Source organism: Protobothrops mucrosquamatus, unplaced genomic scaffold (genome assembly GCF_001527695.2).
Source record: "Protobothrops mucrosquamatus isolate PMUCROS unplaced genomic scaffold, P.Mucros_1.0 scaffold636, whole genome shotgun sequence".
In the NCBI taxonomy this organism is placed as follows: Eukaryota; Metazoa; Chordata; class Lepidosauria; order Squamata; family Viperidae; genus Protobothrops; species Protobothrops mucrosquamatus.
Window position 1 is genome coordinate 551,209 of NW_015386928.1, and position 16,115 is coordinate 567,323.

Genomic DNA, 16,115 nt, shown 5'->3' on the forward strand with positions numbered 1-16,115 from the left:
TATATATTCTTACATATAATTGAATTTGTACCTGTATAAAATACAGTATCATTTTGTTATGTATTAAATTACCCAATAAATATTACCTCATGGTTACATGGCATTTAAAGAGTATCAGTATTGTATTAAATGGTCCTGAATAAATGTCTTCTAAATTTTAAATAGCATGATTGGACTTATGTGATGTCTCTCAACTCATTGTTTTTTTGTTCATTCATATCAGTCTGAATTTTTAGATATGTTACAGGCTGGTTTAGTCCCTATCACAGAAAAAGAAAGAAGATCCATCCCATAATGATTCATCACTTTCAGCCAGATGCCATAAGGTAATTCAAGATCTGTGATCTCATGCAAAGTCTGCATTTTTTAAAACTAGTTTGGGACTGACAGATGGCTATAGGTTTGCATTCTTGTTCAAACCCATCAATATAGGCAGTCCCATGTTGGGACTTAAGTGATGTTCTTTATGGATTCAATCAAGATTCAATCAGGTTTAGAGCCATAGTTAATGGGACTTATATTATTAGTCATAACAAATATCTCATTGATTTCAGTGCATCAGCTCAAATGTAGTTATACATTATTATAAATTTTGGTCAGCTGGCATAGTCCAAAACTTAATCAAATTCAGAAATAGCAAAATATTTTACTTATTACCTTATTGCAAAAGAAAATTATTCACTGATTCACTCGTATATGTGTGTATGGGTATGTATCAAATAAATAACATACTTAAAGGCAGGGAGATGAATAAAAACAAATATATATCCCCTATTTTTGAACTTCCTCAAACTACATGACTGCTGGAAATTATGAATTATTCATGGAAATTTAAATTGCCAACTTAAAAGGCATAAGCAAAGAATGTTGACAAAGTGCTGGTACCTTCATGGGACTTGAAAGGTGAATTTAGCTAGGCAGAGATGTTAATATCTAAAGATACAGGGGGGGGGGGGAATTATTTGATCCCCTGCTGATTTTGTACGTTTGCCCACTAGCAAAGAAATGATCAATCTATAATTTTAATGGTAGGTTTATTTTAACAGTGAGAGACAGAATAACAACAACAAAAATCCAGAAAAACGCATTTCAAAAGAGTTATAAATTGATTTGCATTTTAATGAGTGAAATAAGTATTTGATCCCCTATCAATCAGCAAGCTTTCTGGCTCCCAGGTATCTTTTATACAGGTACCGAGCTGAGATTAGGAGCACTCTCTTAAAGGGAGTGCTTTAATCTCAGCTTGTTACCTGTATAAAAGACACCTGTCTACAGAAGCCATCAATCAATCAGATTCCAAATTCTCCACCATGGCCAAGACCAAAGAGCTGTCCAAGAATGTCAGGGACAAGATTGTAGACCTACAAAGGCTGGAATGGGTTACAAGACTATTGCCAAGCAGCTTGGTGAGAAGGTGATAACAGTTGGTGCCATTATTCGCAAATGGAAGAAACACGAAATAACTGTCAATCTTCCTCGGTCTGGGGCTCCATGCAAGATTTCACCTTGTGAAGTTTCAATGATCATGAGGACAATGAGGAATCAGCCCAGAATGATGTCAATGATCTCAAGGCAGCTGGGACATAGTCACCAAGAAAACAATTGGTAACACATTACGCCGTGAAGGACTGAAATCCTACAGCAATCGCAAGATTCCCCTGCTCGAGAAAGCACATGTACAGTCCCATCTGAAGTTTGCCAATTAACATCTGAATGATTTAGAGAACTGGGTGAAAGTGTTGTGGTCAGGTGAGACCAAAATCAAGCTCTTTGGCATCAACTCAACTCGCTGTGTTTGGAGGAGGAATGCTGTGTATCACCCCAAGAACACCATTCCCACCGTCAAACATGGAGGTGGAAACATTATGCTTTGGGGGTGTTTTTCTGCTAAGGGGACAGGACAATTTCACCACATCAAAGGGATGATGGATGGGGCCATGTACTGTCAAATCTTGGGTGAGAACCTCCTTCCTTCAGCCAGGGCATTGAAAATGGGTCGTGGATGGGTACTCCAGCATGGCAATGACCCAAAACACATGGCCAAGGCAACAAAGGAGGGACTCAAGAAGGAGCACATTAAGGTCCTGGAGGGGCCTAGCCAGTCTCCAGATCTTAATCCCATAGAAAATCTGTGGAGGGAGTTGAAGGTTCGAGCTGTCAATGTCAGCCTCGAAACTTTAATGACTTGAAGAGGATCTGCAAAGAGGAGTGGGACAAAATCTCTTCTGATATGTGTGCAAACCTGGTGGCCAACTACAGGAAATGTCTGACCTCTGATTGCCAACAAGGGTTTTGCCACCAAGTACTAAGTCATGTTTTGCGAAGGGGTCAAATGCATTTTTCTGGATTTTTTGTTGTTATTCTATCTCTCACTGTTAAAATAAACCTACCATTAAAATTATAGACTGATCATTTCTTTGTCAGTGGGCAAACATACAAAATCAGCAGGGGATCAAATAAGTTTTCCCCCACTGTAAGATAATTAATAGAAGGCTGAACTAAAAATATGGAATGGGACCGGATACTAGATGTCAGAAAATGATAAGAGAAATTGAATTACTGGAGAAAGAAACACACACAGCAACTGAAGAAAGAAACAGGCTGAGGAGCAGAATCTCCTCAGATCTTCAGATCTCAGAATCTTGAATACACAGGAGAGAAAATAGGATTATACAAGAATTAGAAACACAAGCAACTTCAGAAATGAGAAACATAGTGAAATAACTGGTATTTAATCAGATTGTTGGCCCCTCAAGGCAGTGTTATCTATATCAAATGCAGTAACACTCAACAGGCTTTTTAGAGCCAGGTAGAGAGAAAACAGAGATCAGCAAATCTTGCACAGTGCAAAGGAGAACAAGGTTGTATAATTGAAGAAATAGAGTTGGCAAGAAGGAAGCTTAAATAGGAAGGGAACACAATGAATTGAAAAGTAATGGAAAAAGTAATGTTTTAGTTTTTAATCTTCAGAATGTTACATAATGTCCTATTTAATGCCGACTATCAACTGAAGAATGAAAACTTCTGGCAGATCATAGTCCCCTTACTTCTTGCATCTTCTCTTATCTGCATATTCTTTGTAGCACAAGGTATTTTATTCAACATATTCAACATCACTTTTTTTTTGCTTAGGCTTCTGACCAAATGGACTGTTCTAACCGAAGAGTTGCAAACAGCCATGAAAAAGATTTTCTACACCTCTGCTGTAGAAGAATGGATAGAAGAGAATGTCCAACCAAGCCTTCAAAGACTTCAAGGAACAGTAGATGATTTGAACTGTGCAGTACAGGAACTCTCTTAGTATTTTGATCTATGACTTTGCTAATTGGAAACCCAACTTTCAGCTAGAATCAAGCAAATAAATAATAGGGTATGTCCAGATGAATTTCAATAAGCTTGGCATTACAACAAAAAGCTGAGGTTATGAGTCTTCTTTCTATCATGCTTCTATACAATCCTCTGTGTAAAGGTGTACACAGTGTAGAATTTCTAAATTTAAAAATCATGCAGACACTTTATCTTTTAAGTAAATCTTATTAATATGCTTAGAATATTTCCCCTGAAGTACGAGAAAAGTTAAGTATAAAAATTTGTCTCTCAGTACTACAGTGGTTAGGAATCTTCTAATTAAACAGTGGTAGGACATTCAGGGAACATTCAGGGAACAGCAAAGGGACTGTCTTCACGCAATCAAGAATTTTAAGGAAAATAAGATAGTGAGGATTAGCATATAGACAACTTAATAATGGGCTTGTACAAACTTTACATGGAATTTGTAATGTGTGAGAAAAAGAAAACACACAAGAGTAATCTCTTCCATTTAACTAAGTCTGTTTATACATTGACAAGTAATCTCGCATCTGTTACACTGTTTCTTGAAGCTGTGCATTTATTTACAGTTTCTGGAAACTATACATTTAGTGATTTAAGCTTGTAAAGCACTAACTGTTCCTTTTGTCAGATATTTAATATAGGAAAAATATGCAATTTTGTTAAAGACACACTTTACTTTTAACTTCAAATAAGCACCTTCCATTTTAAGTATTAAGGTTCATCCAGGCAAGAACTTTAATTAAATAGTATTTTCCAATAAATCAAACTGCCTGGTTGAGATTAGTTTACAACCGAAATGTTTATAAGTAAATGTTGAACTTAGACTTTTTTTCAGAATTATATAAAAGAAGAGTGCCTATCTTATCCTAGTCATTTCCAAGAAGTTCTCAAATTGCTTCCAACAGAATATCTTAATATTGACCCCCAAATAACCATCTGTAATGAGTTCTGAGATGAGCAATGAGCATTAGGTTCCATTTACCAAACAGGTGACAGCCTTATGCCTAAATTTCCAGATGCAGCTCAGGTTCTCTAACCATCTCAAAGATACAAGTCTATGTTGGATTCAATTTGATATGGAATCATTATTTTAATGTTCTAATTATAATCTTGTTTAGATGGATATTTCTTCTATTGTATTTCAGTGAATTGTGAATTATCCAGTTTTTAAAAGTGCACATATTTGTAGACACAGTTCTATTGCTTAATTGTGCAAGAAGAAACTTTTAATTTCTAATGTCCTATCTCCAGTAAACAAATATTTACAGAATGGAGTTTTCCTAAACTATTGTTATTTTTTTAAAGCAAGAGATTGTTTTAAAAAAGAAGCATTAAAATATGTTTCTATAGTATTTGGATATCTGACAAGAAATATTAATGCTGAATATGAAACAGTGCAATAATTATTAAATTATACAACTGAAAAAACACTTTATAAAGCACACTTTCCAACAAACATTTTAACACTTTTCAAATAACCTGACTTATCTGAACAAAAATGTATTTTTGACATTTACAGTGTTCTACTCTAAGACACTTAAAAAATGATTAAAGTAAGAATTTTCAAGACAATTAATATATTTTGAGAATTTCTAGAATGTGAGGTATTTACTTTTTATATCTGGAAACCAATGACAGACCCTAACACCTTTTTAATTTAATAAAATATACTCGATAAGCCTTTTTGATACTTATTTTTCTTTAAAAACCCCTCTAAACAGGAAGATTTCTCTGACATACACCATTTTCCCCATTTTTAAAATAAAAATCCATCATTGAATTATCTATTAGACTGGATGTTTCCTTTGAACAGCAGTAAACTTAATACAGACATTATTGGTACTTGGCCCCAGTAGAAAATTAACCATAATCACCATCAAACTAATGATATAATAATATGAATCATGAGTAGAAAACAAACACACAATCATGTGCACACACATATAAACTTTCTTTGTGCTTATCAATTTTAAAGATGCAATAACAAATGTGGTTCCTGTGGAAAAGCTAACAGTAGTGTACCACAAACAATCAAGCCAAAGATGTGTTTTTGAAAACTTGCATTCAAAACATTTAATTTCAGCTCTCTACCTTTTAGAATTTATTATAGTCATTGATTTACCATTAGACTGGTATCACCTCTGTGGGTTGTGATTAGACAGCCAGCCTTTGGTTGGAATCCCGTTTATGTCCTTTTCTACATAGGGAGGACCTAACTACTGTTAATCACAGACTGGTAACCAAAATTTTACAGACTGCCAATTAACTACAAACAGGAGTCAAGTTTTGTTTAAAACTACTTGAGATCAGGACAAACTCCATGTGTAATTACAGACCTCATCAATTGCTAAGACAATTAGAAGAAGTTCTGTGCTATGTAACATGTCTATTGCTTGTCAGCTCAGAGTTGTTCCTGCTTTTTGAATGTTCTTCCCTTTTTGTTTAGAAAAAACAACAGTTTCAATGCCAAACTGGTTTGCTCTTTTTTTATATTGCTCCTCCTGCAGAAGTGCAGTTGTTGAGAAATAGCACTGTCCATATTTGAAGTGTGTGGCCTCAATACTCTCGCTGGAGGATTTTATTGAAATTTAAAACAATCACAAGGAGTGCAGAAGGGGAAAGAATTAGGCTCAAGACTTATCAGGAATTAGATAATCATCTAAATTATGTCCAAACGGTATTCCCATCTGAAAATCTTTCAGTTAAAAGATTCATTGGTCTAGAAAATATGGAAGACTTTAAACTCCTTTCTGATTGTTGCTTAATATCATACACAGGAAGCTAACAATTAAAAAGTTGTTTCTAGAACTTAAGAATGTAACAGATTCATGTTTTCTACCATTCAGACAATTTTTGGTTTCCACAGAGTTCATGCAACTATTTGTCTTTTGCTTGATCTTCTGAATCACTAACATCTGTTCCACTACTTGTTTCAAGGCCTTCATCAATCTGTAACTCGTTCAGTTCAAGGAAACCAATAATGAGGTTGGCCACAGCCTCAACATCACTAAGAAAGAAAAAAAAATAGGCAAGATTTAATGAATCCAATGAGTTGGTCATGAAAATATGGAACTCTGTGCATCCATCTAGTAAAGGGAAAACATTTGGAAGTATAGCAAAATCTCTGACCTTTATTGTTCCCATGTCTGTTTGAAAGAATATCGCAGGATTTTAATGTTAACTTTTATTTTCAAACTGAATTAAATTTCAGTCTGATATCACACAATTATTTAAGAAAAATAAGTTAATTGTCTGGGTTTCAGATACCAATTATCTTCCTGATATATAATTAAGAAGTATTAACATTAATTTACCTGAAGCACTATGCCTTTCCTGCTTACTGATCTAATGGCTAATAAAGCAACTGGCAGGAAACAAGATACATAGAATGTATGGAAAAATTGTTAAAACACTTTCAGAAATGTATAGCTTTATTTCTTCTGAAGATATATATAACATTTTTTAAATGTGCCTAAAAATCAGCTACATGTTCTATAGCAGCTATAATAAAAACCTAAACTCATTTTAATTGAGAATTGAAAATGTTGATGACACATTTCTGACATCTACACTTAAAAATGTCAAAATTAAATACACTTAAATTCATTCTGGAATAGATTGCAGTCATGAAAATGCCATAGCATTATAACTTTAACTGAAAAATGTAAGTTAATGCACAACTAAAGAATTTGAAAAGAATAGTAGTAACAAAAGGACAGTTGGGTTTTTGAGAATGTGATTGCCAATTTCAGGTGAAATGATCCCTCCTAACATATTCTAATTAATCACAAAAGAGAAAGTTCATACATACCTTTTGCAGCCCATCACTGCATTCTGTGTGAGAGGGTGTGAAAATCCAGTGCCAAATCGCAATACAATTAGGTACCCCTTCCCAAAGTAACGAACCTTCTCTTCTTCTACATTCACAGTCTGTATTTCACCCAATGGAACAACCACTATTTGCAAGGAGCAAACACTGAATTGTTAGTAAAATAATGTCAAGCAATACTATGTACAATTCACATCAAAAAGTAGTAAAAACTATCTGGATCTCCTTGCATGCCCACAGCTGCCTCCTATTAGTTTTAGGGCCAACAGAGCTAACAAGGATTGACCCTAGATAGAAGACTTTCTGAATTCTTCCTTAGAAAATACTAGCATAAACTCTCTTTTCCCTCCTGCAACTTAGGTTTCTCCTCCCAGCACTTTTGAATGATGATTTGTAAATTTCAGGGCAAGAATGGAGTTCATTATTGATGTAGTAAAAATCTTTTAAAGAAACAACAGACTCCAAGATCCCTCAAACCATAACCATAAATTTAGTTTCTTAGTGAGGAATGTGGTGGGATACATCAAGCCTACGACCTAACCTCCAATCGTTCGGGTACAAGTGGTCTCACGACGACACACTTCCCCACTCGAGGACAGTAAGTGAGGTCGAGGACGACTGGATCGTCAATTTTGTACGTTAACGTTCATCCATCCATGGTAAAACCACCCGTGTAATTGTCCTGTACTTTCCTCGGGGGTAGACCCGTAAGGGGTGCTGGTGATGTCACCAGCTAATCCTTTCAACCCGGAAGCGGCTTGGTACTTCCAACATGAACGCAAGCGAGTTTCTGTAGCTGATTACTAGCTTAGAAACATGTCATTTTGATGTTAATATTATTTTGGAAAGATGAACTTATGTTTTTTTTAGAGATTTAAGACTTCTTGAGGATTTGCTAACTTTTCAAAGAGTATAGAAGAGTTGTCCACTTTCAACTATTACACAGGGAATTCTGTGTTTTCAAGATTTAAATATATTTGTGTCTTCAAAATCCTGTGATAAATCAATATACACTATTGTCAGGGCTTTTTTTCTCGGAGAAAAGGTGGCGGAACTCAAACCTGGCCACGCCCTCATCAAACCCTAGGACCGCCCCTTTAGAGAACAGGAATGCAAGTAAAATTTGGGAGGGGCTATTTCCGGTGCGGCCGGCCCGGAAAAAGGTGCCGGAACGCGGTTCCGCCGCGTTCCGGCTGAAAAAAAGCCCTGACTATTGTTAATTCTATATGAAGCAAATATGGTCTTAGTAGCTATAAGCAAACTCTTGGTAGAAAGCAGGAGTTTACATGTCCAATCACAGCATAAAATATATTTAGCTGTGCTCATAACTATGATTCTTTAACCTGTTTGCTTAGACAGATTAAAGTTTTGTCTCTGAAAAAAAGTGAAGAAAATGACAATTTCTTCAGAATCCTGCAGAAGCCACCATGTTGCTACAAATTTCTGTTTAGTGTTCTCTTTGGTTTTGAGATTAAATATTTTTGTTTTCATAATAACTAGTAGGTTGTTTGTTTCCAGTAGTTGCTGAGACTTCAGAGTTAGAATTTTGCAACTACTATTCATTTTGTCCTTACATGATGTGGCAGCACCTGGATCACCTTGGTTGACTTTAAAAAACACTTAGCAGAATTAGACCAAGTTAGTACTTCAAAGGGGATTCCCCAGGAAACCTTAGTTATCAGCTAGATAAGAATATAGAAGAAACATCCTAGAAGGCACTATCCTTGTAAGCCCCCTAGTTCAACTCTGTTTGAAACAGTTTTTATTTTACTACAGTATGTACGTATGTCAGGATCAAATAAATATCTTACTTTCTATACAACATGCACCATACTATTTATTTTATTTATTTATTTTATTTATTTTATTAAATTTATATCCCGCCCTTCTCCTTGCGGACTCAGGGCGGCTAACAATCAGATAAAATACATACATAACATTACAATTTAAAAATTAGTTAAAAAGGAAATATTTAAATTTAATCTAATTAAAATATAATTAAAACCCCTCTAAAAGTTTCCCCTAGGCCAGTCCCGCAAGCTGGAAAACACTTCCAATTTTCAACTCACTTGTTGCTTTACCTTGTTCGTGGCCAGCTCTTGAAAAGGTCAGAAGCTTTTTGTAAAGGCTGAATGACTTTAAGTAAACCTTTCCTGCATCTTTCTCAAATATAGCTTCCTGTGGGAAATAAATAAATAAATCACCTTACGAAGCCATTTATTGGATGAGAGGAAAATAATCACAGTTGTCGAACAAGTATAAACATTCTTTTCTATAATAATGTCAATAATTAAAATAGTCAATATATAATGACTATTACTCCAAACTAAATAAATTTAGTCTCAGATCCTCCTTAAAAAGTAAAATGTACAGAATCTCACATTTCCCATCAAACTCTTTATCTCTCATTTTCAGAAAAATCTCAAATCTCAGTCTGAATCTCAAACTGGATTGTTCCAATTTTGGAATGAACTATTTCTTAAAAGCCTTTCTGACTATAATTTGTTGAATCACTTCCAGAGCAACTGAAATGCCTTTTTCCAAAGCCAGAATTATTTTTTGATCAGACAAGTTTGCGAACAATCTATTCTGGATTCAACGCATTCCATTACTGAATATTTTGTCTTTCCCCAATTTACTATCTGGCCAATAAAACTAACTTTTTTTGTAAGATATTACAGTACTTACTTCCCACTCCTCCAGGTTTTGTACAGCTACAAAGAGACAGCCAACAAGATAAAAAAGTTTCCAACCCAGGCTATCTGAATGACAAAATAATATTTCAAATTATGAATACATTTCTAGTTTATACTGTGTTTAAATTATTTGTAGGCATTAAAATGTGGCTGAAGATAAAATTAAGAATCACATTCAACTAAAAGGAGAAGGAATAAGAGTAAAGGCTAATTTAAGACCAGCTAGTATTAAAAACAATTACAAATGCTTTCAGCAGCCCACTAAAAGTAATACAAAAATGGTGAGAATAAATGTACCCTTATAAAGGACTGTAATGATAGAAGCTGATACATGCCAACTGGTAATAATGTTTTAAACTGGCAATACACCAAACTAATAGAAAACAATGGAGAAATTGTTGTGCAGAGCCTATTGAAGCAAGTACCATGAGCTGCCATGTAAGAAGAGGAAGGCAAAGACACCATCATCACTTGCTCTTACATTAAGGAAAAATTGGCCATTTTGCCTCTTACATTTTTATTAGAAAAGTAGTCATTCTACATAATGGGGGAGGATGTTCATTGAACCAATATTTTTTAACATTTTCACACTTCTTCTCTTCCTTATGAGGTGTCTAGAAAAAATGGAAATGTATACACTATAGAGTTCAGAACTGAAAGTAATTCCTCTTGAGCACAACACAAATCAGAACATAATAAATTTAATAAATTTAAAGAATTTAAATAAATTTAAAGAGAAATATGAGTGTTTTTTAAAGATATTAACAAGTAACTAAACTTTTCTGGTGAATTTACCTTCACTATAATAAGCAGCAGCTATGCCAATGGAGGAGATCCCTATAGAGAAAAAGGAGAAAAATTAATTTACAATTTAATTCTACTATTTAAATATCTGATTAAACTATATAAAAAATTTTGCACTTAGAGGCATTTTAGGTAGATTAACTTCAAAAGAATCTTCAAAGAAAATAATTAATTCTAGCTATTTTCTTGAATTCAGTACAATGACTGCTATTTAGGCACTAAGATAAACACGTTGGAAATCTAAATGATTATTGCATATCTGGTGCTTTGGAGCTAGTTAGCATAAAACATAACAATCACTTTCAGAATTTGTCCACTTCCATCAATTTGATATATGTAGACTAGTTAAGATTATAAAGTCTCTGATCAGTTTAGAAATAATGTGGACAAGATCTTCTTTTTCTGTAATTTTAAGAGACTGGACTAAGAGGACGATAAAAAAGGGACGACTCGATTTTCCTAAACATTTCCTAATTGTATATTATTACTTTCCTGTCAATCTTTATCGTTTCACGGTTGATAACGTAATAGTTGTTGAATTATACTGTAAAGCCTTCCTGAATTGACTCAAATAACAGTTTGCAATGATAGAATGATTCTGTGAAAGTTTTTTATTAGAATAACTGAGGGATAATCTCAATATATACATCCCAGGTCAATGATTTGAAGTCAAAATTCTGATTAATATTACAATCAACATACAAAATCCAATTCCATCTATTCAAATTGTTGTCAAGGATATGGGAACAAGCAGTCTTGTTCTTATAAAGTATTTGCTGCAAACTTCAGCCCTGAAGAGAGAGCAATAAATTGTCAAAAAATGACTCTCTTTTTTAATAGTGTCGTGTCATTTGAGCTTTCTTTTAGAAGTTTGGGAGAAACAGGCTTACCTACAAGGACAGACCAAGATCTGATGCCTGGGGATCTCTTCAAGTGAAGGAGTGAGTTTGAATGACTTTCAACTTGCATATACATCTTTGACAGTGGATAGGAAGTTATAGTGCCACAAAGCACTCACAAAACCTAAAGAACAACAAGGCAGGAAACCAACTAAGTCATTGTTTTCTCGCAAACTACAGTTTGGCAGAAACTGTTCCTCACCCAGTTGTCCACGCTTCCAGCATTTCCCGTTATATGCATTCCCCCCCCCCCAATATGAACAGCACCAAAGCCCTCGTTTCCCACTCTCCAAACTAACAGCAAATTGATAAGCTGCATTTTATATATTTATATATAGCGCTTTAAGGGTGCAGTTAGAAAACGGGAAATAAGGACGGTGGGTTTACTTCCTCCCTTCCCCGTTTTGTGCTGCACCGCCGGTGATCCATTCTAAGTAGTACAGTACAATGCTGAATAACCGAAAGGGTCCAGCGCCCTTTTCTCGCTCTCTATACAGCCTTTCAGACGTTACTCTTCCGGGCACGTGTTAGCCCCTTAGCTTAGTCCCGGGAGCCTTCCCTTTCCTGGTCCTCCCATGCCTTCCATCGCCGTTCAGAGAACTGCACGGCGTCAGGTGTCTCCATCCCGCGGGCGACACATCCCTCACCTAAGTGACCGCCGGCGCTTTCCCGTTTGTCCTTCGGGCGACAAACGCGTTGCCGAAGAATCATAGAACTAACTAAGACAGCTCCCTTGTAATCAAATAGGCAGCGAGTTTTGAAAGGCAGACCGCGCCTCAAGTTCAATAGAAGCACACAGTGGTAGAGTTGCGCACAACGCTCACTTCCTTTTCTGATTATTTTTTTTTTCCCTAAAGGCGAGGCAGGAATTGAAGAAGTTCTAAGAAACGAAGAGAGCCGAGAGATTACAGAGGAACGACTTGGGGCAAGCGGGGATCTTGCTGCCTAGTTTCCTATACAGTTTTGAGTCTTCCCACCTTAGGCGAACGAGTGAAGAGCGCACGGTGGAGCGATTTTATCAAGGAAGAATAAACATATTAGATTTTGAACGTTTGTTCTGTTTGGTTGTTGGTGAATAATATTCTTTATTTAAAAAAAATATATAGTGTGCATGTTGTCAGCCGCTGAGAGTCAAAAAGTCTATATTGGGCAGTCTTATAAATCTTTAAATAAATGAGTTGTTAGCACATCTGCTATGAATTAGAAGGCATTTACAGCATATTATTCTTAGTTAATGTAGCTTGGTTGATTTTCACTTTATGCAGTGTATTGAACATTTTGATAAACCTGTCAGAGAGTTTGGGCTAATTATTTCAGCTATCTTTCAGGCAAAAAAAAATTTGGGACATTTTATCATTAGCAGCAGACAAAAAGAGGGACAAGAGACAAATGCCACAAATGCAAAGTCAACAATATTTTTTTATTACCTGGAACAGATTTCATAAAAAAGGTCATCTGTTGGCAAGATAGAAACTAATGTAACTGTGCAGTGAAAGAATTCCATAGTTATTTCTGCGTTTGAGTGAAAATTTTGGGGCAATGGTAATAGATGAAGGACATAAATGGAAGCATATAAAACCTTCTATGAAATAACATTAAGTAGAGGTATTGATAGTTACAAAAAATAACTACTTCTTTAATAGATTAACATGCATGCTATGACCAAAGGTATATCTTTCATTCCATTTCAGCCTCAGCATTCTAACTGATCTATACAATTCCATCCCTTTGTTCCTCAGAGCTGTCTAGTTATGTCACAAATATGAAATGTTCAGTCTGACAGATATAAGTATTGGCACCCTTATTTGTTTGTTCAGGTAGTTTATTTACTGCTTCAATCCAGATAGTTTTAAGATAGTGTTCAAGTACTCCTAATAAAACAATATAATTGTAATAATAATTAATGCAATACTGTACACACTAACACTATTTGGTGTCAATGATTTGGTGCCTTCTGAGAAGCCAAGTAATAACTGCCTTCTACAAGGCCATAAGGGGGGTGGTCACTCTTGATTCATGAAATAGACAGTTCAAAAAGACAGCAATCACCACAGAAAATTCCCACTAACAAGCCCCACCTGACCTTTTGGTACATGAGAACTCTTAGCAAGTATTCTTTAACCATTCTTGTAGGGTCTTTCTAGGTCAGGGGTGTCAAACTCGCAACATCACATGACGTGTCGTGAGGTAGCGCGACTTCCCCATTGCCAGAGCTGGGTGGGCGCAGTTTTGGCATGACGCATCCAACCCATGGGCTGGCAGTTTGACACCCCTGATCTAGGTGGTCTCTTAGATTCCCAAACCCAGGTTATGTAAGGCTTTATAGATAGCAATCAGTGTGCTACTGCATTTGGAAACATAGTTAATAGTGCAGTTCCAGAAACAGCTGTGTAAAAGGGCAGCAATGTGACCAACCATGAACAAATGGACATTACAGTGTGGTGCAACTGAAATTTCTGGATGGTCTTCAAAGGCTATCTCAAATAAAACAAATAACAGTAATCTAGCCAAGTGATGCCACGGCAGGAGTGACTCCCCTCAACATGTCGTGTTCCAGACAAGACTACAACTACACACTAGCTAGAGCTGAAAAAAGGCCTCCTAACCAGAACATTCACCTGCTGTTTTAGCAGTAGCCATGAGTCCAGGAGGATCTACAGATTGCAACTTTGCTCTCTAGGGGAGCCTATACATGACAGCAAACTTTTTTTTTATTGTAAACTTCCTTAAAACTGTGACTTCTCTTTAGAATCTGCAAATAATCTTTAAATAGACGCTGATTCAATATCTTGCACACTTCAGTGCAACTGCATAGATATATTTGCCCAATGGAAACATAAACTAAACTATATTGTAACACATCATAACGCAAATAGGGAAGAATTCAAAGTATATGCAGGTGCAGAAGGATCAAAGGTTACATTTAAAAGTTTACATATCCAAAATCCTCAAACAAATTAACTTTGAGACATCCTAAATGGAAAAATAAGGAATGTTCAATTTGTGGAATCTGAATTTCTTTTTAACATTTTTAATAGTTATTATGATTTAGATTTATAGAGCTGCTAAACAGAAATAATAAGTAAAAATTCAAAGATACAAATGTTATAAAATATGCATAAGTCAATACAGAAATACTATCATTTTGGGGAAATAAGCAGAATTCCAACGATCCATTAATGACCTGGCCTGATCCCAAATTGCCTCAGCCTCTAGTCTGCTGTTTCTCAACTTTGTCAGTTTAAGATGGGTGGACTTCACTTCCCACAATTCCCCAGCCAGCATTGTAGCAGATTGGCTGGGGAAATCTGGGAATTGAAGTTCATTCTACTCTATTCAAAAAGCTAAGTTTTGAAAGCTTTTATAAGGATAAGAGTCAGTGGCAAATGATCCTTGGGAGGAATGGTATTCTAGAAGGCAGGAAGAACAACAAAGAAGGCATATTTTAGGTCCCACAATATGGCAGATACTTTTTTGATAGAACATCAACATACTGACAATTTAGTTGATAGAATAGAGAGAAAAGTTACTGACGGTGGGCTTTGAAACAATCAGATCTTGTACAAAAAAGGGGTTTACAGATGATACCCAGCACCTTGAACTGCATCCAGAAACCAACTGCAAACAGTGCAGTTCATAAAGCAGATATATCAGATTTTCATACTGAGATACAGCCATAGCTAGTTGTGCAATCACTTTCTGAACCAGCTGTAGTTTCTGAACAGTCTTCAAGGGCAGCCCCCTGTAGAGTACATTACAGTAATCTAAATTTCTAAAATTGATTCATGGTAATTATCCCAAGACCATGACCTCTTGTTTACCAAAATCCAGGCTATTTTAGCAAAAAAAATTGTCAATTCCCTCCACCTTTCTCAGAAATTACGAACTCCCCAATTCTAATGTAATATTTTATAGGTTGCTTTATTCAGTGATGAAAACTTTAAAAAAAGTCTCCAGGAGGTGTTTCCATGTAATAAAGTACAGTATGTTTCAAATACACAAGCTAAAGAAATCAAGGAAATAAAGCCACAAAAACCCAAAGAAAAAGCTAAAACATATCAATGTATGCCTAGTACAGTACATCACACGGACATTAATAGATAATTTCCATTAAAACATTTCAGAAAATGGACCCTAAAAGGCTCAATTTAAGTAGCTCTTCATCCCTTGTCTGAAAATGATGTTTTGATTTAGCATTAAGAAAGATACCTTTCTTAGGACAGGATGGCCCTCTGCTTAATCATTCTTGATTGGATTATTGCAACATACTCTACAAATACATACTCTAGTACTCTTTCCCTGAAAAGTAACTAGAAGCTTCAGCTGGTGCAGAATGCAGCTTCCAAAATCCATACTGAGTGCCCAAAGAAGGAAACATGTAACAACTTTGCTCTGGGAACTGCACTGGATGCCAGTTTGTTTCCGAGTCCAATTCAAGGTGTTGGTCATCACCTAAAAAGTCCTACATGGCATAGGGCTGTGTTACCTACTGGCTTCACCCCATCACTTCAGTCCATCTCACTGGTTCAGGCAATGTAGATATGCTACAGACTT

The 16,115-nt window shown here is 35.7% G+C and overlaps 2 protein-coding genes across 2 annotated transcripts in view; one reads left to right on the forward strand and one right to left on the reverse strand.

The window, feature by feature from the left end:
• The window catches only part of HEXD (hexosaminidase D), a 23,009-nt gene extending 18,406 nt beyond the window's left edge, over positions 1 to 4,603 (forward strand). The window contains exons 17-18 of the mRNA XM_029284472.1: positions 237 to 326; positions 3,133 to 4,603. Of these exons, the coding sequence (XP_029140305.1) occupies positions 237 to 326; positions 3,133 to 3,301 (259 nt within the window). The 3' untranslated portion in view covers positions 3,302 to 4,603. The remainder of the gene's footprint in view (positions 1 to 236; positions 327 to 3,132) is intronic.
• Positions 4,604 to 4,719: 116 nt separating this feature from the next.
• On the reverse strand, positions 4,720 to 12,274 carry LOC107289076 (cytochrome b-245 chaperone 1). The gene is made up of 7 exons (XM_015817765.1): positions 12,209 to 12,274; positions 11,553 to 11,685; positions 10,654 to 10,695; positions 9,851 to 9,924; positions 9,244 to 9,340; positions 7,145 to 7,289; positions 4,720 to 6,340 (listed from the first exon to the last, which is right to left on the reverse strand). The coding sequence occupies exons 2-7, from the start codon at positions 11,635 to 11,637 to the stop codon at positions 6,211 to 6,213; spliced, it is 573 nt and encodes a 190-aa protein (XP_015673251.1). The 5' UTR covers positions 11,638 to 11,685; positions 12,209 to 12,274; the 3' UTR covers positions 4,720 to 6,210.
• Positions 12,275 to 16,115: the final 3,841 nt, after the last annotated feature.

Excerpts from the sequence above, each read along its gene's own strand:
- LOC107289076 (XM_015817765.1), bottom strand. The coding sequence starts at position 11,637 with ATGTATATGCAAGTTGAAAGTCATTCAAACTCACTCCTTCACTTGAAG. Across the intron at positions 9,925-10,653 it reads TGCTGCTTATTATAGTGAAG|ATAGCCTGGGTTGGAAACTT; the intron begins GTAAATTCACCA and ends TTTGTCATTCAG. Across the intron at positions 7,290-9,243 it reads AAGAGCTGGCCACGAACAAG|TGGTTGTTCCATTGGGTGAA; the intron begins GTAAAGCAACAA and ends CCTTGCAAATAG.